Raw genomic sequence first — 26,367 nt, 5'->3', positions numbered from 1 at the left:
TAAGTCATGGAGAGCTGAAATGAAACTGAAAGTACCAGTTTTTATCATAAGTCATTATCACACCAGGTATTATTTCTGTTTACACAAAAATGCAGCACAAAAACAACAATTTGGCTGCACTGCCTTAGTTAGCTGCACTTCCCAGAATTATATAAAGATATATTAATATGTCATAAAAATAATTATATAGGATATATTATATAATTATTTATTCTCTGAAATTCTGATACATTTAGAAATAATGTTATTCTAAGAATTCTCAATTGTTTTCTTCAGTCAAAAATGATGACATGCTGATGAAATATAGATTTTTTAATTGTTTTTTGTGCATGTTAACTAATTGTACATTCAGTATTCACATTGTTTACTACTTTTTGTATACAGTTAGAAGTCTATCATGTACCAGTGACACAATTTTGTAAATTGTATTGTTAAATTGTTGATTTGCGGTGTTGTATTTACTTCTGTTGCTTCATATGCAGATGACAATTACACATGAACCTGAATCACGTGATGACTGTAAAATATTAACCTAGAGTTAGTACACATGTATAGATTTATTTACTGTCTATTTTATTTATTCACTATAAAGCAGTAAGGGAGTCACGTCTGCCTGGCAGACATGACTCAGGACTAATACTTTGTAGTACTTGACGCGCCCTTGCTTTGCGCATGCGTGGTAAAATAAATCCATTACCATGTCAAACCACAGAAATGAAACTCATCCTCTGAAAACTACCAGGTGAAGTGAACTAAACGCGCAGGTAAAGCCACGTAAAGCTAGATTAAACTCTACTACATGCTTGCTAACGGTGACAGTGCCAGTTGTCTTCTTGCTCATGAACAAACTTTTCGAGTTAGAGGCAAGAAACAAGGTTAGCTAAAAGCTAACAGCTAGCTGTCAGTTGGCAGCTCGTTACTATCTGACAGGGAGCCACCTGACGACCGCTCACATGATTAAACTCCTGCGATCAGACCCATGACATTACACAACTGGAAACAGATTCTCTTGGCGTGTTTGTGTTTGTATGTGTAGTTTGGATCACTGGAGTGCCGCTTAGGGGCTTGTTAAACAACAAGTCACAGCAACAACAACATGTTTGGTAAAAAGAAGAGAGCACCGCAGCCTAAAGGCCAGGGCGCTGCTGCAGCCAAGCAGGTAACAGCAACCCGGACAAACTCTACAGGCGAAATGTTAACTGTAACGTGCTCTCTGGGGAAAGTCTTATCTTTTACTTTATGGTTTCAGATGGGTCTGTTTGTAGACCTGGACCCCGAAGAGATGATGGTGGGTATGGAGGAGAATCTGGACGACCCGGACTTGGAGGCTGAACTTGCTGCTATCACTGGAAATAAAGCTGCTGCTGGAGGAAGAGCCAGGCAGAAAGGGAAAAGTGAGTGCAGTGGTTATAATGATTTATAATCATGTTAACAGTATTAGTTGCCATGATTGGAGTAATATGTGCATGAAGTTGAGGGCCACGGATCTGAGGAGCTTTTCACTTGTATGTGAAGCCGCTTTGGCCCCATGTCAAGTAGTAGTAGATCAATACTAATAATAATAATAAGATATTTGAAGCCGATAATGCTATTGATATTTGAGTTTCTCTCAAACTCAGAGAATGAAATAACACCTGATGTTAATTTTCTTCAGAAACACATAAAACACAATGAATTTTCTTTGGTGACCAGGTCCATGGCAATAGTCCTAATAGATATAAATATAAAAATACGAAATTAAGAAGAAATAACAGTTATAAAAGAATAACAGAGACTACAACCCATAACATAAATGAACATTTTGATGAGGATATGGTTCTCCTAAAACATTTTGCAACCAATAAATGTACTGGGCAGGACATTTTACAGTTGAAAAATGAATGTCACTACTCTCTGGTGGAGAAAGTAGAGCATGGTGACACTCACATCGGCATTTATTTACTTTATTTTCTTGTCATTTATCGGCTGGGCTATACGCCCATCAGTGGCAGACTCAAGCTGGCAGGGTAAATAAAATAACAATACTCTGGAACCACTAATGCCACTATTAACTTTACATTATTACTACATGACAATGTGATATGTGTTGTTGATCTCGCATACAAACCCAGCGGGATACATGGTATCATGTTTGTGTCGTAGACCCGCTGCCCATGGATGACATTGCAAGAATGGCTGACGAGTGTATGAGAGATGTGGATGAGGATGAAGAAGACAGTAACCTGGAAGACGATGAAGATCTAATGGTTGGTGTTTATTTATCTCTGCTCTCATACCGAGGTTTGTAGATTTCAAGGTTCTGGACGAAGTAGGCCATTTACCAGACGCATGTTTTAAATACACAAGAAGGAATTCAAGTAGCTGTACAAAACCTTTTGTTTGGTTGCTTGTGCGCCTTGTGGCCCTCAACCTTGTGGTTTAAAAGTCATGTTGCTTCACACACTCATTGTGAGCCTGTAAGTTGTCAAGTCTTACATTTATTAAATGGTGGACACACAAGTATACTACTTATTGGTCTGAAGTAGCCTGTTGTAAACCAAGTGGTACAAAGCTACATTGTGCTGCAACTTCAGAAGTAAAAGAAGAAAGTTTTCTGTAACTGACACAAATATAGATTTATCTTTAGGGTATTGCCCTACGAATTACAAAAATTCCCAGAGCAATCCCACTGTCAATATGATTCATTTCTAACTGCGTGGTGGACGAGACAAACTTTGGAAAATGTAAGTGATAATTGTAAATATTTGTCCTTTGAACTGAAACATCATGCTGCACAAACTCTTTTTTTCCCTTTTTGGATCTCCTAGTTTTCTCTCCATTGAGAATTAGGATCAATAAAAAGGCAAGTTTAATTGTATAGCACCTTTCAACAAGATATAAAAGAAACACAAGGCAACATAACATTACATATTATATAAGCAAAATTAAGTAGACGTTTAAAAATAAACTACAATTGAATACACATTAAAGTGAAGAATAGAATTTACAGTGCAATGCACGATATGAGTGATTAGTGGAGATGGAGGTGGAAAAAAGAAAAGCCTGAATTTTTAATTATTAGCATAAAAAAACTTAAGAGTTGGACCAGACCTCAATTTCTGGGAGTTTGTTCCGGATATGTGTTGCATGAGAATGCTGCTTCTTCATATTCAGTTTTGGCCGTAGAGACAGTAAGCAGACCTCTCCCAGGCGACAGGCATAGCAAGCCTTTCACACACAGGACGTCAGTGCAAAGAGTCCTGGAGGGATGTTTTCCACTTTGTTGTGGAAGTGAGGTAGCCGTGTTCTGAATGAGCTGCAGCTGTCTGATAGGATCTTTACTGTAATCTGCAAAGAAGACATGCCTGTAGTCAAGCCTACTAAAGATAAAAGCAGGAACAAGTCCCACTATAAGTCCTTTAATTCTTGATAAACTATATTCGTAATGTGACTTTGTTTGTCACAAAGTTGATGTTCCTACAAACATGTGGAGTTATTTATCCAGACACTGATCCTCGTCTCAACCCTATTAAACAGCTGGACAGGTGCAGACGTACATGTAATACTCAGCTATGATAACCATCAGAGTCACATGTGTACAGATTGGCGGCTTACGGAAGACTTGTCACACACTCTGCACATCTTAAATCCAGCCTTGCATATGACCAGTAAAAGTTGGCTGTAGATCGGTTGCTTTACTTTCCCCCCATCAGGCAGAGCTACAGGAAGTGGTGGGTGAAGAGGAAGATGAGGATGCTGTAACTGCTTCCTCCACATCCTCTGCCACCGCTGAATCTCAAGCTGAAACGCCAGAGTCCCCACCTCTGCAGGTACAATACTTGTTGTTCTCTGCCTTCTTTGTAATTGAGACCACGAACCACAAAACAAGCATGTCAAATAACGGAAAATTTTAGCTGTTGCCGGTGACAGGAAATCATGGACGTATCTGGCCATCTTGCCTCCTGCTGGTGAACAAAATTAGCTGCTTAATTTTATCCTAAATCACCTCTATATATAGCTATATCTTCAAACAATAGTTGGTTACTGAATAATGTGGCCTGTAGAATAGATGCACTGTTTCCTGGTAAGTCTGTGCTTTCTTAAAATTTATCCCACTGGTATTTCTGTCTACTTGAAATGCTTTGTGTGCTTACTATTTCAAACAAGCGATTAAAGATTAGATATACACATGTAGAAATAGCGATCAGGTTTTTATTTCCTCCTATTGTGTATCTGTGACAAATACTTTGTTCTCAACCCACACTTCTTCCTGCTTAGTCATTCTTGACCTAGCATAGATTTACCAGTTGTTTTCAGATAATGCTGACGGTACCTGCCTGTTGTTTTGGTGAAGCAGCAGGTAGTAAAGGTCTCCTCAGCGGCGGTCGGCAGCCTTCAACACACCCTGGAGGAGAGAGCAGCCATGTACAAGACAGCCTTACAAAACGCAAAGACTGCAGGGGAGACCTCCAAAGCCAGGAGGTACGATCGCGGACTGAAGGTGAGTGAAACTGCTGCAAAGATGTATGCTCAAAGTGCAGAATTACAGCAACAGTCTTCATTATGAATTATTGTCTCATTGTTAAAATATGGGATGTTGTACAGGAAAGGGTATCATGGGATTGTCAGATGTAATGAAACGAGAGACAGATTAGTTTTTGTTGTTTATGGCTTTATTTATTGTGGCTGAAAAAATAATTTACCAATGCTTTATCTGTCATAAGCCGTTAACTAGTACAAGTGCAAGGTTGCGAAATATTTATATTTATCCGTTTTTTGGTAATAATGTTAGAAAGTTATGTTTGTAATCTATTCATAAATGGTAACTGCAATTCTAATGAGCCATAAAGTTTAAACTTGTAAGTGTTCATAAGTCATTAATAAAGTATAGTAAATATTAATAAAGATAATAATCAAGTTTGCATTTGTAATTTGTTAATAAGGTGTTGATGAATGAATTTAGCCTTTTCCTAACCAGTCAAAGGGATTTTTCACAACCCAAACGCTGTTCTTATTAATGGTTTATAATTGATCTATAAAACATTAGTAAATGAATTACCTCTCTAGAAAGTGACACAAATTTAGGACACAGTCAATGATTGTCCATTATCTTTAATAATAAATTTAATTAAATAATAAACGAAAAAAATACAATAACTCTCAAGATATTTACTCATTTCCTTGTGTTCGTAGTTTTGTTTGTTATTTGTGCCTGGAGTTACTGGGCTGGAAATCCTATCCAATTGTAGATGATAATGAATGTAAATTTTGGTTTCTACAGACTCTGGAGTCGATGTTGGCTGCTGCGAAAAAAGGGAGACCAGTGAACGAGGGAGAGATCCCTCCTCCTGTTGCAGCTGGAGCCCCAAGTGCCGCCCCTAAGCCAGCTGTTCCCAAACGACCTGCTCCCTCTGTACCTTCTCCCTCTGAATCCACTCATTCGGATCAACAGGGGCATTCGGAGGCCACGCCGTTACCGCCTGCTGTACCAGAGATCATCACCCCCAGCAGCGAAGAAGAGCAGTCGTCCTCCGCCGCCCTGCCCACTCTGAGCAGCGTCTCATCTCCAGAGGAGCCGATAGAGGAAACGGCCAACCAGCCTCAGACACGTGAGTTGGATTATACAAAGTTATATCAGTGATGATATTAGGTATCTAAAGGGGGTTGAAAGGTGTAGATGTTGCCGTATTGTTTCCCAAACATTGCTTAGGATTTGTAAAAAGCTGGAGTTGTGAGCTTGTGGACTCAAGGAAATATTGAGTATAATTTTTGGCCTTAAATTTGAGACCAGTTGGTGGGATGTTGGTGCAGTAGGCTAAATAATCCATAAGTAAACTTTATTTTAATACTTTGATCTTTAATTTGATTTCCCATTCTGTAGTCCAGCACACTTTGCACATTGCAATTGTAAACAAATTGCAGGGAATGGGTATTTCTGGCTTTCTCAGATTTATCAGTAATGGTGACACGTTTAGTTTAATTAAGGTTTGTGTGTGAAATTATTTTTAGTATTTATTAATGTGTTTTTCAGACAGATAGATGAAATTGTTGAGAAAAGTGGTTGTCTTCTAGCTTCTCAGTATCTGATGAATGTGGCTTTTCACTGTGGTAATTGTTCTCTTTCTATCCCGTGAATCCACAGCGGACGAGGCGACCAAGGCAACACTTTTGGAGAGGCAGAAAGAATACAAGATGGCAGCTCTGAGAGCCAAGAAGCAGGGAGACGTGGAGCAGGCTAGGCTTTACTTTAAGACAAGTAAGGTGAGTAAAAGACTACAACCCTAAGTGATTTGTGTAAAACCAAGACAGTGTCTCCTGTGCATAAATTTGTATCAGCCGTGTCGAGTACAAAACAAAGGTCTGTCTGTGGTTTGCAAGAATTGTATTCTCAGTGAATAGTATTATTTTAACATGGTGTTCTGGAAACTACTGTGTGGGGGAAATGTGTTAAATAGATGATTAGTAGACTAATGTGTTGAAATTTCATAGATAAAAAACGCATGTGGTATCTGTTTATTTTGAGTCAAATAAAATGGCTTCAATGCTTTTTACAAACTTGCACAACGTGTATGATGAAATTCTTGTACAATATCAGCAGGATAAATCACTATTATCTTCCCCTTATCATTAAATATGTAGTTGACGAGCTACAACTGTCCAAGTAAAATACAATTTTTACACATAATAAAGCTTTGTTTCTGCCGGAACTGGAAGCAGCATTCAAACTACTTTGCTGAGCAAAGCAAGTTTCTGCTGTAGGAATGTAGCAGCAGCAACAGCAGATATGTTTGTGATAATAGACACATAACACATTGTGTTTTGTTTTACCTGATGCCTTGCAGGATTATTGCTAGAAAGAAAATATCTTCTTACTTGTTTCTGTTCAGAATTATGGTCTTGTACTAAACTTAAATCAACATCTTCAGTTCAGATGCCAGACCTCAGTCAGGAAACTTGAAGGTGTTTTAATGTCTCAGAAATATTTATGTTTTGATATTCAAAGGGAAAATACAATTACGCATCATTATTTGTGCAGTCTGTTGTATGAGTCTGTTGCTGCTTATTCCGACTGCGGGATTTCTCTCAAGTATGTGAAACATGCCAACAATTTGGACATTGACAAAGACCACTATTATGTTTGACAAGAGTTTGGGTTTTTGGTATTCTTTGGGTGCAGAGGTTTGATGCAGTGATTGAGGCGCTGGAGAAAGGACAAGCAGTCGACCTGAGTGGCCTTCCTCCATCTCCGGGACAGGGTAAGGAATTTTAGTAAGCAAGCAGAAATTACACTATGATTTACAGGAAGAATAATAGGGAAAATATAAGAGACAGAAGCAAACAAAGACAGATAAGTCTGTAACACACAAGAAAGAAAGAAAGAAATAAGAAGTAATTGCACAGGTGACTTATGATCAATCCTAAATAACAACAGGAGCAACATATTGTCAAACAGCTAACTATTTGAAATGTTTCGTTTTTTAACAAAAACCTTGGATTATATTGACAGACACGAGAACAAAATAGTCTAGAGACCCAACAGAGGTCACAGGGATCTTCCAGGAAGGGAATATAAATAAGGAAATGTATAATCGGCAGCTTCATAAAGAAATATCTTCAGCAAATGTATTAAAACAAGTAATTTTTCTGGACAGAAACCTGCTGTATCTGCTTCTGCATGTTTATCTTGTGTTATTGTGTTATAGGAACAGGAGGCAGCTTGACTCCAGTGAAGGAACCCTCCTTTGGGCAAAATATAGAAGTCACCCAACCGGTTGCAGCAGCTCCAGGTAAAGATAATTTCAACTTTTATCCACCATATGAATTCACTTTTATTGCTGTTGTTTCTGACCATTCATGTAGTTCCGTTTTCAATTACCTACTTACCTTAGTATTTATATGAACCAGCTCGAGTCAGCTTGACATTTAACATAAGAGGTGACTTCAAAGAGGAGGAAACACTTTGCTTGTGTTGTGCACAGCATGCTTATGTAGAAACACGTCTGCAAAGACCGTTTGAAATAACAACAACCATACATTGACATGGCAGATAATGAATCTTAATGACGATTTTGCAGGCTGCCATGAGGGAACAGTTGAACACAGGATGCAGTCAAACAAATGCTACTTGTCACTTAAGCCATGTAGCAGACAAAAGAAGTTTTCCCAAAAGACCAACATACTAGTCTGTCACACATCAGCAGACGGGTATCGAAGACTGATACTTTTTGACTACCAACCAAATTGCCTCCACAAAACTGAGCATGTTCGCATGTAGCTAAGTAGCCTCACAGCGTTGGTTTGGACTCTTAATCTTGTTAGTTTTGGATGCAACACATATTGAGAAACTCTTGTTTACTCTCATTGTTGCCTCCCTCCCTCAGGCCCTGCTCCCTCATCAGCCGCTGCAGCTCCCAAAGACGTGCTGGAGGCTCTCGAGCAGAGACATGCCAAGTATGTGGAGGCGTCTAATCAGGCCAAAGCCAGTGGAGATGACCGCAAGGCCAGAATGCACGACCGTATAGCCAAGGTACAAGGAGAGACTCTCCTCCTGATGTCTGTATTTACCTTTACAGAACTCTACTGAAACTGTGTTTGTCGGGTTTGGTCTTGCTACATGATTGCCTCTCTGTTAAAGGTAAATGGTACCAATATAGGTAAAAGGTACCAATATAAATGTTTAACCTTTGTCAATATGGACATGCTACACAGTGCTAGATCTTTTAGATTTTTGATAATTCAATCATTGAGTCCATTTCATGGCAGATTTAACATCACGAAAAACAAGAGAGATGGAAAAAGAGATGACTCCCTACCTTTTGAAGCAGTCATTAAGTCTAAATATCTGTCCATTCCTAGATTATTTTCTGTTCCTTTAGTCCTAACGGTCCAGCGATCAAAAGAATCAGAACTTTCATAAAAATTCATCAAAGTTGGAGTAATTACAGTAACCTTTACCCCCATTACAGTAGCATTAGCTACTAAAATATTTAAACTCTTTCCTCATGCAGCAATACCAGAGTGCCATCCGAGCTCACAAAGCAGGAAAATCAGTGAACTTTGAGGAGCTTCCTGTTCCCCCTGGTGAGATTCTTTTGTGATTCATGTTTTTGAGTTGACAAAGTAATTTTTAAAGTTACTTTTAGCTACGTAAAATTGGATTTGAATTGTGTTTCTGGTTCTGTAGCCCTGGGTTGTTATTGTGTATGCTGTCAGTGAGTCTCTGAACCAGCGCCACAAGACATGTTGACCAAAAGAGTAAATATAGATCGCAGTGTATGAGAACTGGTAAACCAGACAGAATGAGAGTTTGCTTTTGTCTCTCAGGTTTTCCTCCAATCCCGGGCCAGAAGGCGACAGGAGCTGAGCAGGGATTCATTGCTGCTCTGGAGGCAGCCGATAAGCTTGCCTCCACTGATGCTGCTGAAATAGCAGATGAAGATGAAGAAGACGAAGAGAAGGTGGGCTATCACCAGTATAAAATAATTTTTTGATTAGGTTTTTGTGGATTCATTTTTAATGCAGTGTTTTGCGTTGGTTGCAGTCTAAGCCGGCTGTTCCAGAAGAGCCAAAGAAGCCGACGTCGGACGTTCCCACCGCAGGTGAAGGAAGGAAAAGGACTCCGGCTGCTTCTCCTGACAGAACAGCCGCCAGGGAAGGACTCTCAATTACAGGTCTGCCCCCAAAAGGAAACATGTCCTCAAAAACACTCTTTTCAGCCTCTCGTTTAGCACGTCACAGAAGTCCAATTAATTTCTGTAGCAGTCTGACAGGAAGTAGCACAGTTCTGTGATGTAAGCTGGACAATTTTCTAAACAATTTTGGAAGTTTTAGTTTGAGTTTATTAGTTTTATTATGAAAGAAAACAAATAACACATTAACAAACACGACAGAAATTAACAATGAGAAATGCAACTACGCAACAATACTAATTAAAACTGCTGTAATTAATTAATTGATTACTCAGTCAACATAAAATTAACTATTGTGATAACTTATTAATTGTTTGTCATTTTCCAAGCAAAAATGTCAAGTATTCTTCTGTTCCAGCTTCTCAAAAGTGACGATTTACTATCATATATGACAGTAAATGATTGTCTTTTGGCTTTAGAGTCAGATAAAACAAGCAAAATCAAGATGTTACCATGGCTCTAGGAATGCTATTTTATCACAATATATTTTTCTTTTCACGATTGAGAAAATAATCAGCAGATTATTATTGGCCCTGGTATTAATAATGTAACAGATATTGTCCAGACAAGAACAAAAACACTGCACATCTTTCACACACAGGTTCCCCATCAATGACTTCAGCCGTGCTGCAAATCACTTAACTTTATTTGGAAGTGGAAATTTTCCAGACACGTTAATATTTTATTTATTGATTTTATTTTTAGGTTTGGTGTCTACCTTTATCTTGTTCCTGAAACACAGAACCATTAACTATTAACATTTTGAAAATGGTGACATCAGCTTTTATTATCACATCACGTAGCAACTGTGTCCTCAAAACTTAAACCACTTGAATGCCAGGCATATCATGTACTCAACATCCCGTGTTGAAACAACATACATCTTCTAAACACATTTTTTTTATTATTGCTGCGATGCAGTTTGCATTATTTCCACCATTTCTTGTCTCACACTGAGATAATGAGCACAATAATGTGCAGTTCTAGGAGTAAACCTGCTTGGTATATTTGGATTGAGAATGAATTTGATTCATAAAAATAACATATTATTAATTATTCTCACCTAATATATTTGACTGCTGCTGCAGTTTGTCAGAGTGCAACGACTGACAGTGGTTAAGAGTCAGTAAGATATTGATGTTACACCTTTGAAAAAGTTGACATCAGCTTTATTGAAAGTACGTTTCAAGAAAGCGATTTTAAATAAATAAAATTCAGAGATTAAGTGAGGCAAGACAAAAAACATCAGGATTTACGTGTTTTTGCAAAGGTTTTAAACATGACATCACGGTCACTTGTATCACACACAAGGGTAAAACTATAACCAGAAGAGACCGTGGTGGAGGACCACAATGAAAACAAGCTTTGTTGTGTTTTTATCCTCGACAGTTTAGTTTCATGTCAGAACTGGGTGACCACTGTCTTGTAATTATCTTTTGTCAAATAATTCTTATCTGCAGTATAACTTTAAGGTATGTCAGCTGTCAGGCAGCAGCACAGTACTGTGGTTATCAACTGTGTAACAGAGTAAGACAGCCATAATAATCCTTATATAGCACTAAAATTACATCTAGATGTTTACCGTCTATTTACTTTAGATCTTCCATCTTTCTTTGTCCTCCAGCGACTCAGCAGCTGGAGCTCCTGGAGGGCAGGAAGAAGCAGTACATGAAGGCAGCTCTGCAGGCAAAGCAGAAGAACGACATGGAGCAGGCCAAGAGTTTGCTCCGCACCGCCAAGGGCTTCGACCCCATAATTGAAGCAGCGCGCAGCGGCAAAACCGTGGACATCAGCATGGTGAGCAGACACTTACTCTGCAGCTGGAAGTCAAGTGAATATCAGAAATAGGCCTAATTCAGTCAGTAGAAATGCATCTCAAATACTTTCTTCTGAATATAAATGACTTTGGTACATAGAGGTTAGTATTTGTTTTTTTTGTTTCAGGAGTTAAAAATGTTACATTATAACATTGTATTTCTGTCTTGCATGTGGGACATTGTCTCAATTAAGATTTTTTTCTGATTAATTTTCCACCCCTAGAATAAGTCAATTCTAACTTCTTTATAGTGTGTCAGTGCCGCTGAGGGCACAAAATATTTACCTGTATTATTTCTGATATTACATGTTCTGAGCTATCTAAAGGTGCATTTTTACCACTGTCACTTAAATCGCCTAATTGGGACAAAATCGTAGAATCATGGTGGAGATATTGTATATTGGTAATCCCAGCTGTGGCTGATCCTCTGTGTGCTGTACCTGTAGGTGCCGTCGCCCCCCTGGTGACGAAGACGGAGACTTCATCCTGATTCATCACAGTGAAGTTCAGATCTCAGAGAAAGCAGAGCAGGTTTACACACAACTGGTCAAGATCCTCAAAGAGCAGCATGAGGTAAAACTGTTGTAGAGACTTTGTAGAAATATATAAAAATGAAAATGTTGATTCAAAAGTGTCCAACCAGAGCATCATGTTTTATTAGGACATGTTATCAGGATAAATAAGTTTATCATCTTCATTTTTTTAATGCTGTCATTGTAACAAACTAGCACTAAAAGTAGACCTAGAATAGAAACAAGATGTATTTTTTATGTATATATATATTTTTTTTTGTATATGTTCCTGCATGGATTACAACCTTATCAGGGTTTACAAAATAACAACAGATACTAATACTGATATCAAGTCCCTTTTTTATTACTTTAATCCAATTAATCTTATTTCCATCCTGTATAGACACCTTATTTTGAACGTTGTCACATGTGTCTTCTCGCGCTAAATTCATCAAGTTCGACCCAAAATTCATCAAGTTCGACCCAGATGGAGTGGATGTGCTAGGAGACAATTCAGCAGAATAGTGTCTGCAAACAGCGTCTTTCTCAGACACTTTAAAGTGCTTCCACACTGCTGACATGTCAACGTAATTGTTCGGTAAAATGTGTTCAGTCTTTCCGAACACCGAGGCCGATTAATTTCAGTGGCTGCATCCCTACTTCAAAGAGAAGAATTCCCATCATCATTTTCAGCTCTCCTCCTGATGCCAAAAATAAATAAATAATATTTTTTCCATATTCCCTGTCTGGTTTCTCTGCGCTGTTCTTTTCTTGCTGTGAAAACAAACATATATCTGAGATTTCTTCTGGCTTTCCTCCTTTTAGAAATGCATCACTCACTCCAAGCAGTTCACACACCTGGGGAACGTCACTGAAACAACAAAGTAAGCAGTAAACAGTTTTTTATTTTGTTAACAGTAACGTACAAACTCTAAACACTCAGAACAGACAGAAATGTGATACCAGAGCCCAAAGAGTTGTTATCAGAAAACAACAAGTTCATGTATTTTCTTTCTATTTGTGTATTTCATTATACTGTAAACCTGATTAGTCAAATCCTGATTTTTGTGTGTGCTCCAGGTTTGAGAAGATGGCGGAGAGTTGTAAGAAAAGTCTGGAGGTCCTGAAGCTGGCTCAGTCCAGAGGTCTTCCTCCCCCTAAACATCACTTTGAGGAGAGATCATTTCACACTGTCAGGTGGGCACATTTTTCTTACATTATACTGCAAAAGTGCACAGTTAGCTAAACTCTTTAATCTTTCTGCTTCATCAACATTGGAAAGAATCCCTACAAGTGACTCCCAGGGACACCCTTCGTTTTTGTTGACACCCTTCATAATGTTGTTCGACATCTCGTATAACAGTATGAGCCTTTCGGTGGAAAAAAAAAGCACTTTTTATGGACATGGTCATTTTGAGGAAATGCGTTGCAGGCACTGCAGCCAGTTTTCGGATGCCAGCTGAGGACATCTACTGCACTGATTCCAACATTTTTTGTACCTACTAGTCATTTAGACACCTAAATATGTGAAATAGGGCCGGGTTTAATAACACCAAAATTACATTTTAAAGCACCTGGAGACAAATTGTGGTTTGTGAGATATATATATATATATATATGAGAGAGAGATATATCTCTCTCTTGTCTCGTCTCACTGGTAAATTTAACAACGCTCCCCCACTAACGCAGCACCCTGTGTTGTTTTACGGCAGATCAGTCTGAAACCCTGCTGAGAAACAGAGTTGGATCAATAGTTTCATTAATACCTCTCTGACAGTGTAAATCAGAACTGACCATGGCTAAGCTGTTGTATTGGATTGCATCAGATTTTGCAGGTCTACCTAATTATTAATACTTATTACTTTTTTCTTTCCCTACCTTTCAGGATATTTCCAGAGCTGAGCAGCACTGACATGGTTGTTACTATTGTCAAAGGGATGAATCTTCCAGCTCCTAGTGGTAAAAACAAAAATCTTCACCCATCAGTCCTTTTATACAGTACAGTAGGTCTGTTAGTACTAGAACAATGGTTCTGAAAACACTGAAAAGTCACGTTTTATACTAAATTCAAGTTTGTTGTGGTTCAGGGGAAAAATTAAACCTTAAATCTTATGTCTTAAACAGACCTAGCTTCAGGTCATTAAGGCCAAATTCAGTCAAATATTTAAGGTCTGGTTTGAAAAGAAAAAGCACACACTGGTTGATGCTTTGTGATAAACTTTCTCGCAGGAATCCAAACAAATGACCTAGATGCCTTCGTCAAGTTTGACTTCCCCTACCCCAGCACGGTAAGTGATTCACTCTACCAGCTCTTCACAGCCACCGCAGGCTGCTGAGACGATTCATACAGGTGACTTTACTCCTTTAAAAGTGTGTCTGTTTTGTTGCCACCAGGAGCAGCCGCAGAAACACAAAACAGCGGTCATCAAGAACACTAACTCCCCAGGTGAGACATGTACATTGTCATGTGTTTGCATCATTTTATTGGCATTTGTGGATATTTTATTTTCATTTGTCTAAACAATCAAGACACAAAACTCTTCATAAATGATGTCAATCCACTGAAGAGTAACTTTGATATCTTTAACCTGGACCTTTTTCAACCTAATTTTCACATGTTTTTGGGTCTATGTGTGTAATTAGGACAAGATTCTTTGAAATTGGTCCAGTCTTGAGTGAGCGCGTAGCAGTCAGTAGAAACAGCTGCAGCGTAATCCTTGAAGGCAATTGCTCTAACGTTAAAATTCATCCGCTAAAGCGTTTATTTTTTTTGCTATTGACAGGCTCAGATTGTTACTACTAGTGTCTGACAATGTTGTGGAAAGATCCCTACAGAGGTAGACTTAAGATCATTTTTGTTTAACCAGAAACAGTTGCTATATCTCTCTCGAGATCAAAGCTCCCAGACTCTCTGGTCTACTGCTTCCTCAAACTGATACTTTGTGTTATTTTGTGACTTTGGTGTTTTAACCCTTTTAAAGCTCTAAAGTCACACAATAAATAACACAAACAAACAAACTGACCGGGGCAGCAGTAGAGCAACCTGTGTTCTGCGAGATAAAAGTACTGTTTGTATCCATGGAGTCTGGTAGCTTTAATATCGAGAGCGATAAAGTGACTGTTTCTGGTTAAACAAAAAGGTCTACCTCTGAAGGGATCTTTCCCACAATGTTGTCAGACACTTATAATAACAATCTGAGCCTGTCAGTGGCAAAAACTACTACTAAGCACTACTTTGCTCTACGTACTTTGACAGGGCGCACCTGCCCGCAAGGATTAAGTTGCAGCCATATTTTGCTACTGCCGGCTGCAGCTACACCAATTATTGTAAATGTTTTTTTTTCCATTTTATATCTTGTTATTTTTGGGATTATTTTCTAAGACACATTTACGTTTAGGAGTGATTTTATTACAAAATAGTCAAGATAAAAATAAATCAATGTGAAGATGTTTTCTGTCTTAAGAATACAGTATATGGAGAATTAGATTTGGTTCACAACAGTCACAATAACAAAAACATTGTAAGAGAAAAGAAGAAAAACAAATTTTGCAAAAGTCAAGAATGCTAAATATGATATAAAATTTACAAAAAAAAGTAAAATAAAAACAGTTTTTTAGAATGAAAAGAGCTGCTCACTGTTTCAAAACAAAGAAGGTGGAAGTATTGACTAAATGTGGAAATGTTGCAGCTGTGCAAATAAATGAAGGTTAATATGGATGAACCGTTTTTATGGTTTATTTGTGTGAAATACTGTATGTGTAAGGTCTCAGAAGGCAGCTTCTCCATCTGTGCTCTCTTTTCACCAGAATATAACCAGAGTTTCACCCTGTCAATCAACCGGAACCACCGCGGCTTCAGGAGGGTGGTGATGTCTAAAGGCCTCAAACTGGAGCTGCTGCACAAAGGGTGAGTCACAGAAAGCTGCTCACGCCGCAGGGCAACATCCTCACTTAGCTAGTAGTTTGGTCATCGACAACAGCAGAAGGACCGGAAACGGTGAATGTGATGGTATTTTTGGAGTGTGTGACTCAAATGTCAGAAGTCAAAGCTTCTTGTGTATGTATGAATCCTTCTCTCTATGCCTATCTATACATATATACATATGTGTATGAGACAAGAGTTCAGAATTTCAGCTTTCATTTCCTGGTATTCACATCTAGATGTGTTAAACAATTTAGGACATATCACCGTTTGTATTAGACAGCATTGTTAGGTGAGCAAAAGTAACAAATAACATAACATTTAATATTTGATGGCATAGCCCTTCCTTGCTATAACTGCCTCCTGATGAAGTCCTTTGTTTTGTTGGCAGTGTGCTTTGGCTCATTGTAAACTGCTGCATGACAAACTTCCTCCCCATTAGTTTCAATGCATTTCTCCGTAAATTGGCAGACAAGATGTTTCTGTCCACTTCTGAATTCATTCTGCTGCGACCATCATCAATAAATATTAATGAACCTGTTCCAGAAGCAGCCATGCACGCCCAAGCCATGACATCACCTCCTCCATGTTTCACAGATGAGCTTGTATGCTTCAGATCATAAGCGGTTCCTTTCTTTCTCCACACTTTAGTAGAGATTAATCTTGGTCTCATCAGTCCATAAGATTGTGTTCCTGAACTTTTGCAGCTCATCTCTGTACTTCATTGCAAATATCAATCTGTTCTTCCGATCCTTCCTGCTGATGAGTGGTTTGCATCTTGTGGTGTGGCCTCTAGATTTCTGCTGAGTCTTCTTCCAACAGTGGATTGTGATACCTTCACCCCTGCACTGTGGAGGTCGTTGCTGATGTCACTTACTGATGTTTTGGGGGTTTCCTTCACAGCTCTCACCATATTTCTGTCATCATCAACTGTTTTCCTTGATCGACCTGTTCGACATCTGTTGCTCAGTACACCAGTAGTTTCTTTCTTTTTCAGGACGTTACAAATTGTTGTGCTTGCTATGCTCAATGTTTGTCCAATGGCTCTGGTCGATTTTCCTTCATCTCTCAGTTTGACAGTGGCTTGCTTTTCCCCCATAGACAGCTCTCTGGTGTTCATGTTGGTTTATCCTCTTTAACAGGAAACGCAGTCTTTATAGGTTTGAACCAGTCATGCAGAGCTATTTAATGTTTGGACAATCAACCTAAAAGGCAACACCTGGGCAACAAGAAACATCTGACAGTCACATGTTCCAATAGTTTTGCTCCCTTGAAAAATGGGTGGAATCAAACAAAGGGTGGTATGTCCTGAGGTGTTTAAAGCATCTAGATGTAAATACCAAGAAATGAGAGCTGAAATCCTGAATTCTTGTCTCGTACTCACCTTTTGATCTTAAATCCAAATATCTTCAGTGAAAAACAAAGGAATTTGCCTATTTACCTTACCGTAACAATACTTTAAGAGGGGACTGCATCTGTCTCTCGCTCACTCTCTCTCTTTCTCTTCTCACAACTGCATTCATGTCAGAGTAGATGAAAGTAAGCTTCAGTGTTGTCGTGTTCAGACTGTGGCAGTGATGCTGTCGATGTGTCGTCTCACAGCGGTTTCTTGCGGAGCGACAAGCCAATCGGGACGGCCCTTGTAAAGCTGGACAAACTGGAGTCACAGAGCGAAGTCAGAGAGATCGTAGAGGTGAGTCGCCTTTTACATCGAAAACTAAGCCGATCGAGAGAGAGGAAAGATCAGGAAGGAAGTTTGTTGCTGAGTTTGATCCTGACAACGTCCACAGAAACAAGTCTTGTTCTCTAAGATGCTCACTGATGACTTATGTGCCTGTAAACATCCGTAACTTAGATCCTCGTGTCTCTCATGACAGGTGATGGACGGGCGTAAGGCCACAGGAGGTCGTGTTGAAGTGAAGATCCGACTGCGGGAGCCTCTGAGCGGACAGGACATGCAGACGAGCACCGAGCGCTGGCTGGTGATCGATCAGTCGCAGGTAACATGAAATACACGGTGTTAATATTTTAGTAACCTGAGGTTGTGTAAAACTTCTGATGTTGGTTGTTTTTATCTCCAAGGTTCTTGTTTAGATGCTGCTGCAAGATTAAAGATGATCCACAAGATAAAGGTAATTTTCTTCCTCCTTTTTCTGTCTGAATTGTTTGTTTACTTAATATTATTCTGCTTTAAACTCTTTCAGCTAAAGGCATAGTAGGAAGGTTGATATGATGCATGTGAAAAACGATACTACTTGCTTGGCTTAGCATAAAGTCGAGGGGGAAACGGCTAGCCTCACTCCGTCCAAACGTGACAAAATTCCCCTGCCAGCACCTTTTTTTTTTTTAAAAGCTCACAAATTTACACATTCACAGCCTGTTTGTTTAATCTGTACAAAACCAAAGTGTAAAAACAACAATTTGTGGGTTTACTCTTTGAGTTATATAGCGGACTGTGTTTTAACTGGGAGCAGTGACTTCCAGGAGGTTATAAATAATTTAGTTAATGAGCTTAGCAAGCTGTTTTCCTGTCTTCGTTAGTTAAGCTAACCTGCTGCTGGATGTAGCTTCATGTTAGTCTACAGATATGAGTGTGGTATCAGTCTTCACGTGCAACTCTTGGCAAGCAAGCCAATGAGCTTTCCCGAAATGTTGAACTATTCTTTTACGTGTAGGTATTCGAGTATGATCGAGCGTGACCCTCCTGACTGATAACAACTTCTTTGTCTTGCAGATTAAAGGCACTCAATTAGAAACACTGAGGAGGACGGGGTTTGGGATGTTGTGATGAGGACGGTCTGTCGTTCAGACTGGACTCTGACCTACACGGGTCTTTGACTTGTTCAAATGTTTTTGCACATTTGCGAGACACAAGCTCTCCCTTTCACACTGCAGTCCCCCAGGAGGAGACATGGATCTGGTTTACAGTAGTTCAGCTGATCTGGCTCAGCGACAGGAAGCTCTTCAGTCTGAGCAAATGGTGACTCCATTTAAATCGAGGGAAAGGTTGTTCTCTCGTTCGTCATCATCTGTAAACTGTAAGCTCGTGATGCATCAGGCAGACGAGGTGGTAGGCTCCTTGTGACATTTAAACCAGAGAAAACTATTCAGGCAATGATTACAGTTGTCTCTTTGTGCATCGCTCCATCTCCTGGATGTGTCCTCTGCTAATGTTGAAGGGGCTCAGTGTCGAGCTAACTTGATCCTGCTGCCCCACATAACTCTAGTTAATATATCAAAGAATGTGTACATATTCCTCACATTATACAGCTCTGGTATCTAGAACTGCACCTATGCACTAATACCAAAGTAATCACTGTTGCTGTAAAATCCTGCATATTTGAAATCGCCTTTACCTGCCAAACCTGTTACAATGATGAGAGCTTTACATGTGACGGGACGCTGACGGGCTGTTTTATTATTTTCCCACACAATTTGTCTGGTTTGAGAACGCAGGCGGATGCAGCACCCTCACAGATGTTACAGGAGTAAGCCAATAAATTATGATACTATACAAGGTACGATTTATGTTTTATTGTTTTGAAGACCACACTCGCTTACTTTGACTAATAAATCCTCTAGCTAACTGGGGTCACTAAACTGCACTCTCACTTATCTGTGGCTTTTGGTGTGTTAGATTTATATTTGTCTTGTTTGCACCTAGTAGCACATCAGCTGAGTGTGTCTGATCTTTGTGTAACAAAATGTGCTTCAGTCTAAAAAGCTAAATATTCATTTTATTACAAAGCAAACATCCATTATTGCACAGATAAGGAGGTTAAAAAGTAATTTTTAAATGAACATCATTGGATGACTGAACTTTAATCTCATCCTGTATTTTAGTTTAAGGAATAGTTGAACCTTTTGGGAAATTAAAGATGGGGCTGTAGTCTGGAGGCAATTAGCGTAGCTTAGCGTAAAGACTGGAAGCAGGTTGAAAACGGCACTCTCCAAAGTTCAAAAATACACCTCCTAACACCTCTAAAGCTCAGTTATTAACATGTCGAATCTCATTTGTTTGGTCTGTACACAAACTGAAATGTAAAAGTTTCAGAGGGTGTTGTAAATATGTCTTGCCAATTGACTTCCGAGAGCCTCATGGTAACAACAAGACTCCAGTGAAGTCAGCTTTAGGTTTTTTACTTTGGACAGAGCTAGGACTGTCACCCTGCTTCCAGTCTTTATGCTAAGCTAAGCTAATTGCCTCCTGACTCCAGCTCCATCTTTAAACACACAAACAAGAAAGATCTTCTCATCAAACTCACAGCTAGAAAGCAAAGAAGTGTTTTCCAAAATGTTGAACTATTCTTTTTGTTAAATACGTTATACAACTATGCAGCAGGTACTGAATATTTTCATGATTTGTTTTTTTTTTTTTAAAGAGCCAGTTCACCCAAATTACAAAAGGCTTTATATTTTATTACCTTTTGCGGCATCAACCCACGCAGACTGGATTTGTTTTGTGCTGCTCAAAGCTTTAAAAGAAGTCTTTAAAGTGAAAACTTTAAATTTGAACACCTGTGGTGAGATGGTTGTGTTCATTAACGTATCAAAGTAAGTAGTTTCATTGGAGAAACTTTCTACCTAAGACTTATTCGGAACAAAACATGGCTGGTTTGAGTTATAAAGAATAACCAGAACGAAAGAAATATAAGGTGATAATTTTTTGGGAGTAATTTGAGTGAACTGGCCCTTTTTTAAAGTTTAAACTGCAGCATTGTAATAAATGCTACACAAGAAGCCATAACAAAACACACTGAGCCAACTACTTAAATACCATTTTCCAACACTTTTACCTCGACACTGGCTGCAACATTATTTAGTTGCCAAATGTTACTGTGGTCGCAACATTTCTCCTTTTTGTTTCTGTGCAGCACTTTGTAGGAAAACATCACCAATCCAGTGATGTTAAGTTTATTATAAACATTGGCCTAAATAATGAAAACACGCTGTTAACCATCATCTATACTTGTTTACAAAAGATGGTCACATTTATATTTACAAAATGCTACAAAAATAACCTGTAAGACAGAATTAAGGCTATATTATGTTTTTAAATTATGGGTTTTAATCGCCTTACCCTGCTTAAAAATGTACCAATAAAAAATACTTTGTTTTAATTCTGCTCTGAGTATTTAATATGTTCCTTTCTTTAATCTGATTTAAGAATTAAACTACTGAAGGACTGTCGATGCTGAACAGAAGGCAAAAACTATGTGCTTGTTTAAATTTTCTATAAGTTTTTATTTTACATATACTACAGTTTTTTGATAAAGACCACTTCTTGACATTTGTAGTGTAAATGAAACAAACAAAAAAAGATGTACAAGGTTTTTGGCTTTTCAAACATTTTTCACTGATTTTAAAAAAAAAACAAAAAAAACAATGAAAACTAAATGAGTGGAGTATATTTTAAGTTTCATCCACAAACCATAAAAACTATTAATGTGAAAGCCGATTTGCCCTCTTCACACTTGTTTCTGTTTGCATGCAGTGTTATAGTTTGGATGGTTGATCTTACAACTGAATACAACAACAAAAAAACTTCTTGCCTCAAACAAATTGCACCTTTTTTGGGGAAGGGGGGGGTGGGGGTTCAGGACATATTGCACATGTCAGATAACGGCAAAATAAAATGTAGGAGGAAGTTGGAAAAATCTGAAGAATGTCACTCAGCGGAGACACAGTGATTGAGATACACCAACTCTGGTATGATCACAGTAAATAACCCAGGAGCTGGTGACCTTTGACCTCTTATTCAGTGTCTACTGAACATTTTAATCAGCTTCACTATTATTACGTTGCTACAGTAGCTCATAAAATACTTCAAATTGAGTAATAAACAAATACAGAACAGCTACAGGTCTAATTTAAACGAAGCATCGGCTCGTCTGCAGATTTTTAATGTGATTGTCTGATTCTCACTTGTGATGACGAAATTCTTTTTTTCCTCCAATAAAATGAGTCAACAAAACCTCTCGTACTGTATTAGCAGTACTTTTTGTGTAGCCCCTCCTGGTTTTATATTAGCATGATTAAAGAGGGTGCCATAATGCAGAATGATTACTGTACAGAGCATTGTGGACATGACAAGATGGTTTTTGGTGATTAGTCTAGCCAGAAACAAAACAAACAAATCACGCTGCAGATTCTAACAGAAAAAGGAGGAATACATTCTTATATATTTTTTCCAGGTCCATGTTGCTGAAGGAGAGCACAGTCCAGAGCAGAGAGAGAGAGGGGGGGGGGGCTGCAGCAGATCTGTTTATAGGTACACTAAAACAGTTGGAGGCCTTTTGAAGACAACAGATCAGCGACCTACAGGGTTCCTACTCATGTCTGCAAAGTCTGGAGCAGGGTGTTAGTGATTTCAGGGATTTGGAAGGACGACAGGTTGCAGGAAATGTGAGATGAAATACATTCAGCTTCAGGTCATTCAAAACACTCATTTCTGCAGGATCCCTGGACCTTTTTTCTTCTTCCTGCTGCTGAAAAAACATCTTCCAGCACACAGTGGCGACCCCCGGCCCTCGCTTTAACTCTCCTGTAAATGGCTTAGAATCCAGTGCAATGCTTCTGCAATTTAATAGTTCATATTCATATATCTTTACATCTTCAACAGTTATTCTCTTTGTATGATTAAAAAGACCAAAATAACTTGAGTGGTTTCTCCCCGCAACCACTGCCGGACAAACAACAAGCGTTGATGATGATTCGATGAGATTAAAAACTGATTTTTATCAATAAAGCATTGGAACCTTTTTTTTTTTAATCAGTTGTCTACTGTAGGACAAAAAGGGCTTTCAGAGTTAACATGTAATCTTATTTCACAGAGTCAGATGAGTCCACGACGGTCACTTCAGTAATGCCGTCTTTAACTGGATCTCTGGAGGCTACAGATGCAGAGTTATAATGAAGAAATTGTTGTTAACACCTACAAAAAATATGTACAACATGTCAGTGTGTCTGTCCATGAAGTAAAGCAGCCGGTGATTGACGAGTAAAGCTTAAGAGGTGAAGCCAAAATGTTTCTGCTAGATGAAACGCTGCTGCAGGCACTGAGCACCACGGTGCAAAAAAAAAAGAAATAAAAAATTAAATCCACCATACAGACGCGCCTCCCAGCTCCTCAATCTGATGATTTGTAACTTTGTAAAATAACTTCAGAGGACGAGTCCAGACTTTTCAGTGGTGGATATGAGTCTCCCTTGTTTTCGAGCATCCGTGCTACACAGAGGCCTTTGCAGATATTACTCAGAGTTCAGTGCTGCAGGGCCCCTGGCTGCCACAGTGACGTTGGAGTGAGGGGTGATCAGGAACCAGAGGAGCTACGTACAGTGTCTATGGAAAGTATTCATATTTTACAGCATTGAATTAAAGTCGATTTAATGGTTTTTGACACTGACAAACAAAACTATCCTTTAAAGTCAAGTATCTAGTAGCTGCATAGTTAGCCGCAGTTTTCCACACTGGAAATTATTGAGCTGGGTCAGATCTGGGGCCGGTTTCTTCAGACAGACGTCTAAATTCTCCTGTTGCAGCCGTTTAGTACTTGATTAAATGTAGGTAGGACTGACGTGTATTGGTGGAAAGTAAGTACTTTTCCTTGTTTCACTCACTTTACTTGAGTATTTCCATTTTATGCTATTTATCTGTCACAACAATTCAGAGGCAAATGTACTTTTTACTTGATAACTCATTCAGATTGATCCCTTGGTGAAATGGAAAGCTACCCAGCAGTATATGTAACTAATAAGCTCCACCTTTACCAGCTGCAGCACTGAAGTAATGTACAAATGAATTTATCAATATTTATAATTAAATAAGATAATGAGATCATTTTTCTGATTTGAGCCATTCTGCATAATGAGTACTTACTTTTGATGCTGATACTTTATTTTAGATTTCTAGAGTACTTCTATCACTGCTAATTTGCAATTTTCAAACTCAAAAACGCAGCAGACCGAGCAACAACATGAAACTGCTCAGCTCCCTTCACTCCCGAGTCAGAAAATACAATTAAACTGTTATAGGGATCATTTAATGTTGCGGAGCTGAGATGCAGTGGCTTCTTGATGTGGCAGAACTCGTCTGCTAACTCTTCAGTAGTTTCTTTGGCCACATGAAACCACTGATGATGTCCTCGCCGCTGTTACCGCAATCTCTAAAAACCGGTGATGCTTTAGATGTTTTAAAGGTGGGATAAGGAAATTCTAATGCAATACATGTCTTCTTGTCAAATTCAGCTCAGGGTCCGCAAACTGTCCCTTCTGTGTGTGCGCTGAAAATCAATGTGGTGTGTGTACACAGCCCTGGCTCTGTAAATGGGAAACAAAGTGGATCGGAGCGAGCCACACAACACTGTTCCAGCTATGATTTGTTTGTCAGGTGACATTAACTGACTTCAGCTTACTTTGTAGTTCACCAAGACATGCTGCTGAGGGTATTTGTAGTTCTTCTGTGTCAAAAAAGCTACATCAAATCTACTTTGATTCATGTTGTAAAACAATAAGATGCCGTTCGTACTTTTTATAGGCACTGTAACACCACACTGGGACAGACAGACCGTACGATCTCCGGTGTTCATTTCCTGCTCGCAGCACCTCATATGAACACCAGAGATCAGAGCACCTGTCTGCTGGGGTTCAAAGCAAGGGACATGTGAAAGATGATCCTGCTCAGAGCGTCCTCAGGCCCCAGGCGGCCTCTGGAGCAGAACAGACGGTGGTTGGATGCATAGGTTTGACTTGAGGAATGCTACCCCGCCTGGGCACAGCACAGTTTTCAGGCTCTTTTGAAGTGCAAACGGTTGAAGGGAGATGATGGAGAACCAGGCTGTGAGAGGACGTCAGAAGGGAAAAATAAATAAATAATCCAATTAAAAAATAAAAATAGATGTTTCGGAGGTGAAACTCCAAAGAGTCCTAGGAGATGATCTCCAGGATGTAGAAGACAAGCTCCATGACAACGGGGCCCTCGCTCAGCTGACACGCCCCGCTGTGGATGACAGGGATCAGAGCGCTGTCCAGGTCGCTCAGGTACTGAGGCAGCAGAGGCTGGCCGTTACTTCCTGCTAGGTAACCCACCTGCAACCATAAAGAAAGGTGTTAGACGGGTCCTCGCTCAGCGCAGAGGGAACCATTGAGATTCAGCAGTATTTCTACATAATAGTTTATTAATTAGATTTTTATAGCTACAGACATAATAAATGTATTATTAACTAAAAGATATCAAAATAAAAATTCAACTGTCAGTCAAAACAGCTGCAAAACCCACAGTGTTGCATTTTTATTGATACGAAACTGAGACAAGTCTGTTTTCAAAACAGCTGATACCAACACATTTGTTTTTTCTTTTTACTGATAAAATCAACAGACACCTGTATTTTTTTTTATATTTTGTTGTTTGTCCACATAATGGTCTTTTTAAATATATAATATATTTTAAAAGTGCTATATAGAAGCGTGTGTGCTTGCTTGATTATCATAACTGGACTAGATGCAGCCAAATCAATAAGCAAATTGTTTCAGAACAAAAACGGCTTCAGTCACACAGAAACCCCCTCCTGACATGTTTGCTAGTCTACAATTCCTCTCAAAAATGTGTTGTAACATCTGAACCTACCTGGTCGGAGTCCAGAGTGACCCTCAGTCCCAGTTTGGCCATGCCGTCCTCCTTCAGCAGTTTCAGGTGCGGACAGAGCGCCATGCAGAAAGCTCTCGCCACGTTCTCCGTCAGCCGGCTGTGGTCGGCCGGGTCGCTCAGACCGTTGGGTTGATCTTCACTCTGAAGGAAAAACACCTGAGGGTATCACAGAAACACACAATAGATACATTTTTTTGTTTGTTTTTTACTGTGCACATAAACAGGCCGCTCTACAAGAACTAAACGTGACTTAGATCCCAGGTACTTTAGCATGGCGTACACAGGTGCGTAGCACACGACATACTCTGAAGAAAATCACTAGATTTACATTCTTTTTTTTTTAAAATATTTGATAATAAAAGACAAAAGAAAGTCTTCATGGGAGGTGAAATAGGGCTGAGCAGAAAATGTATTGTCACTAACTTGAACAAACCTTGAGGCTGAATTCAAACCTGAACATACACACAGTTACACTATTCGTTGCTCTTGTGTGTGTCACATCAGAATTTAATTTAATAAAAAAAAGACAAGACGTTCAAACCTGCAGCCTCAAGCGGCTTCTGAATAATCAGAACGTTGGTATTGATACTCCGTAAAATGAGTAGTGCGAGTGTCAGATGTATTGTACCTCGGTCCAGCGGATGACTTTTCCATTGGCTTTGAACTCTGAGCCGTGGAAGATCTTGACGCTGGTAACAGACTCCATAGTCTTCCCATCGATCGGACTGATGACACTGAATAAATCAAACAAAACAACAGCGCTTAATTCAACAGTTTACAGATTTAGAGACAGAACATACAAGT

General features: G+C 39.1%; 2 protein-coding genes and 1 long non-coding RNA gene across 5 annotated transcripts in view; 1 reads left to right on the top strand and 2 right to left on the bottom strand.

Annotated features, from left to right (window-relative positions):
* Window positions 1-685: 685 nt before the first annotated feature.
* On the top strand, window positions 686-20,299 carry cc2d1b (coiled-coil and C2 domain containing 1B). Its single transcript, XM_038719242.1, has 25 exons — window positions 686-1,159; window positions 1,250-1,394; window positions 2,143-2,246; window positions 3,693-3,809; window positions 4,334-4,480; window positions 5,261-5,588; window positions 6,122-6,240; window positions 7,157-7,235; window positions 7,683-7,766; window positions 8,361-8,506; window positions 8,988-9,060; window positions 9,304-9,437; window positions 9,521-9,650; window positions 11,293-11,472; window positions 11,939-12,057; window positions 12,822-12,880; window positions 13,077-13,193; window positions 13,882-13,955; window positions 14,226-14,284; window positions 14,391-14,442; window positions 15,804-15,903; window positions 17,521-17,611; window positions 17,796-17,918; window positions 18,001-18,050; window positions 18,653-20,299. The coding sequence occupies exons 1-24, from the start codon at window positions 1,097-1,099 to the stop codon at window positions 18,010-18,012; spliced, it is 2,655 nt and encodes an 884-aa protein (XP_038575170.1). The 5' UTR covers window positions 686-1,096; the 3' UTR covers window positions 18,013-18,050; window positions 18,653-20,299.
* Window positions 13,083-17,514, bottom strand: LOC119902864. Its single transcript, XR_005444372.1, has 3 exons — window positions 17,365-17,514; window positions 13,875-13,949; window positions 13,083-13,163 (listed from the first exon to the last, which is right to left on the bottom strand). It is a non-coding gene; the product is annotated as an uncharacterized LOC119902864 (long non-coding RNA).
* Window positions 20,300-21,144: 845 nt separating the features above from the next.
* Window positions 21,145-26,367, bottom strand: part of zfyve9a (zinc finger, FYVE domain containing 9a) — a 33,127-nt gene continuing 27,904 nt past the window's right edge. For all 3 annotated transcript variants that reach the window (XM_038719196.1, XM_038719194.1, XM_038719195.1), the window contains exons 17-19: window positions 26,192-26,297; window positions 25,543-25,719; window positions 21,145-25,004 (exon numbers count right to left, since the gene is read on the bottom strand). In XM_038719196.1, coding sequence (XP_038575124.1) covers window positions 24,843-25,004; window positions 25,543-25,719; window positions 26,192-26,297 — 445 coding nt within the window. In that variant the 3' untranslated portion in view covers window positions 21,145-24,842. The remainder of the gene's footprint in view (window positions 25,005-25,542; window positions 25,720-26,191; window positions 26,298-26,367) is intronic.

Source organism: Micropterus salmoides, unplaced genomic scaffold (assembly GCF_014851395.1).
Source record: "Micropterus salmoides isolate LMB-PRFRI ecotype aquatic unplaced genomic scaffold, ASM1485139v1 Ms_hic_scaffold_14, whole genome shotgun sequence".
Classification (NCBI taxonomy): domain Eukaryota; kingdom Metazoa; phylum Chordata; class Actinopteri; order Centrarchiformes; family Centrarchidae; genus Micropterus; species Micropterus salmoides.
This window is presented reverse-complemented; position numbering and strand designations above follow the sequence as displayed.

Excerpts from the sequence above, each read along its gene's own strand:
- cc2d1b (XM_038719242.1), top strand. The coding sequence starts at position 1,097 with ATGTTTGGTAAAAAGAAGAGAGCACCGCAGCCTAAAGGCCAGGGCGCT. Across the intron at positions 6,241-7,156 it reads TTTACTTTAAGACAAGTAAG|AGGTTTGATGCAGTGATTGA; the intron begins GTGAGTAAAAGA and ends CTTTGGGTGCAG. Across the intron at positions 9,438-9,520 it reads ATGAAGAAGACGAAGAGAAG|TCTAAGCCGGCTGTTCCAGA; the intron begins GTGGGCTATCAC and ends CGTTGGTTGCAG.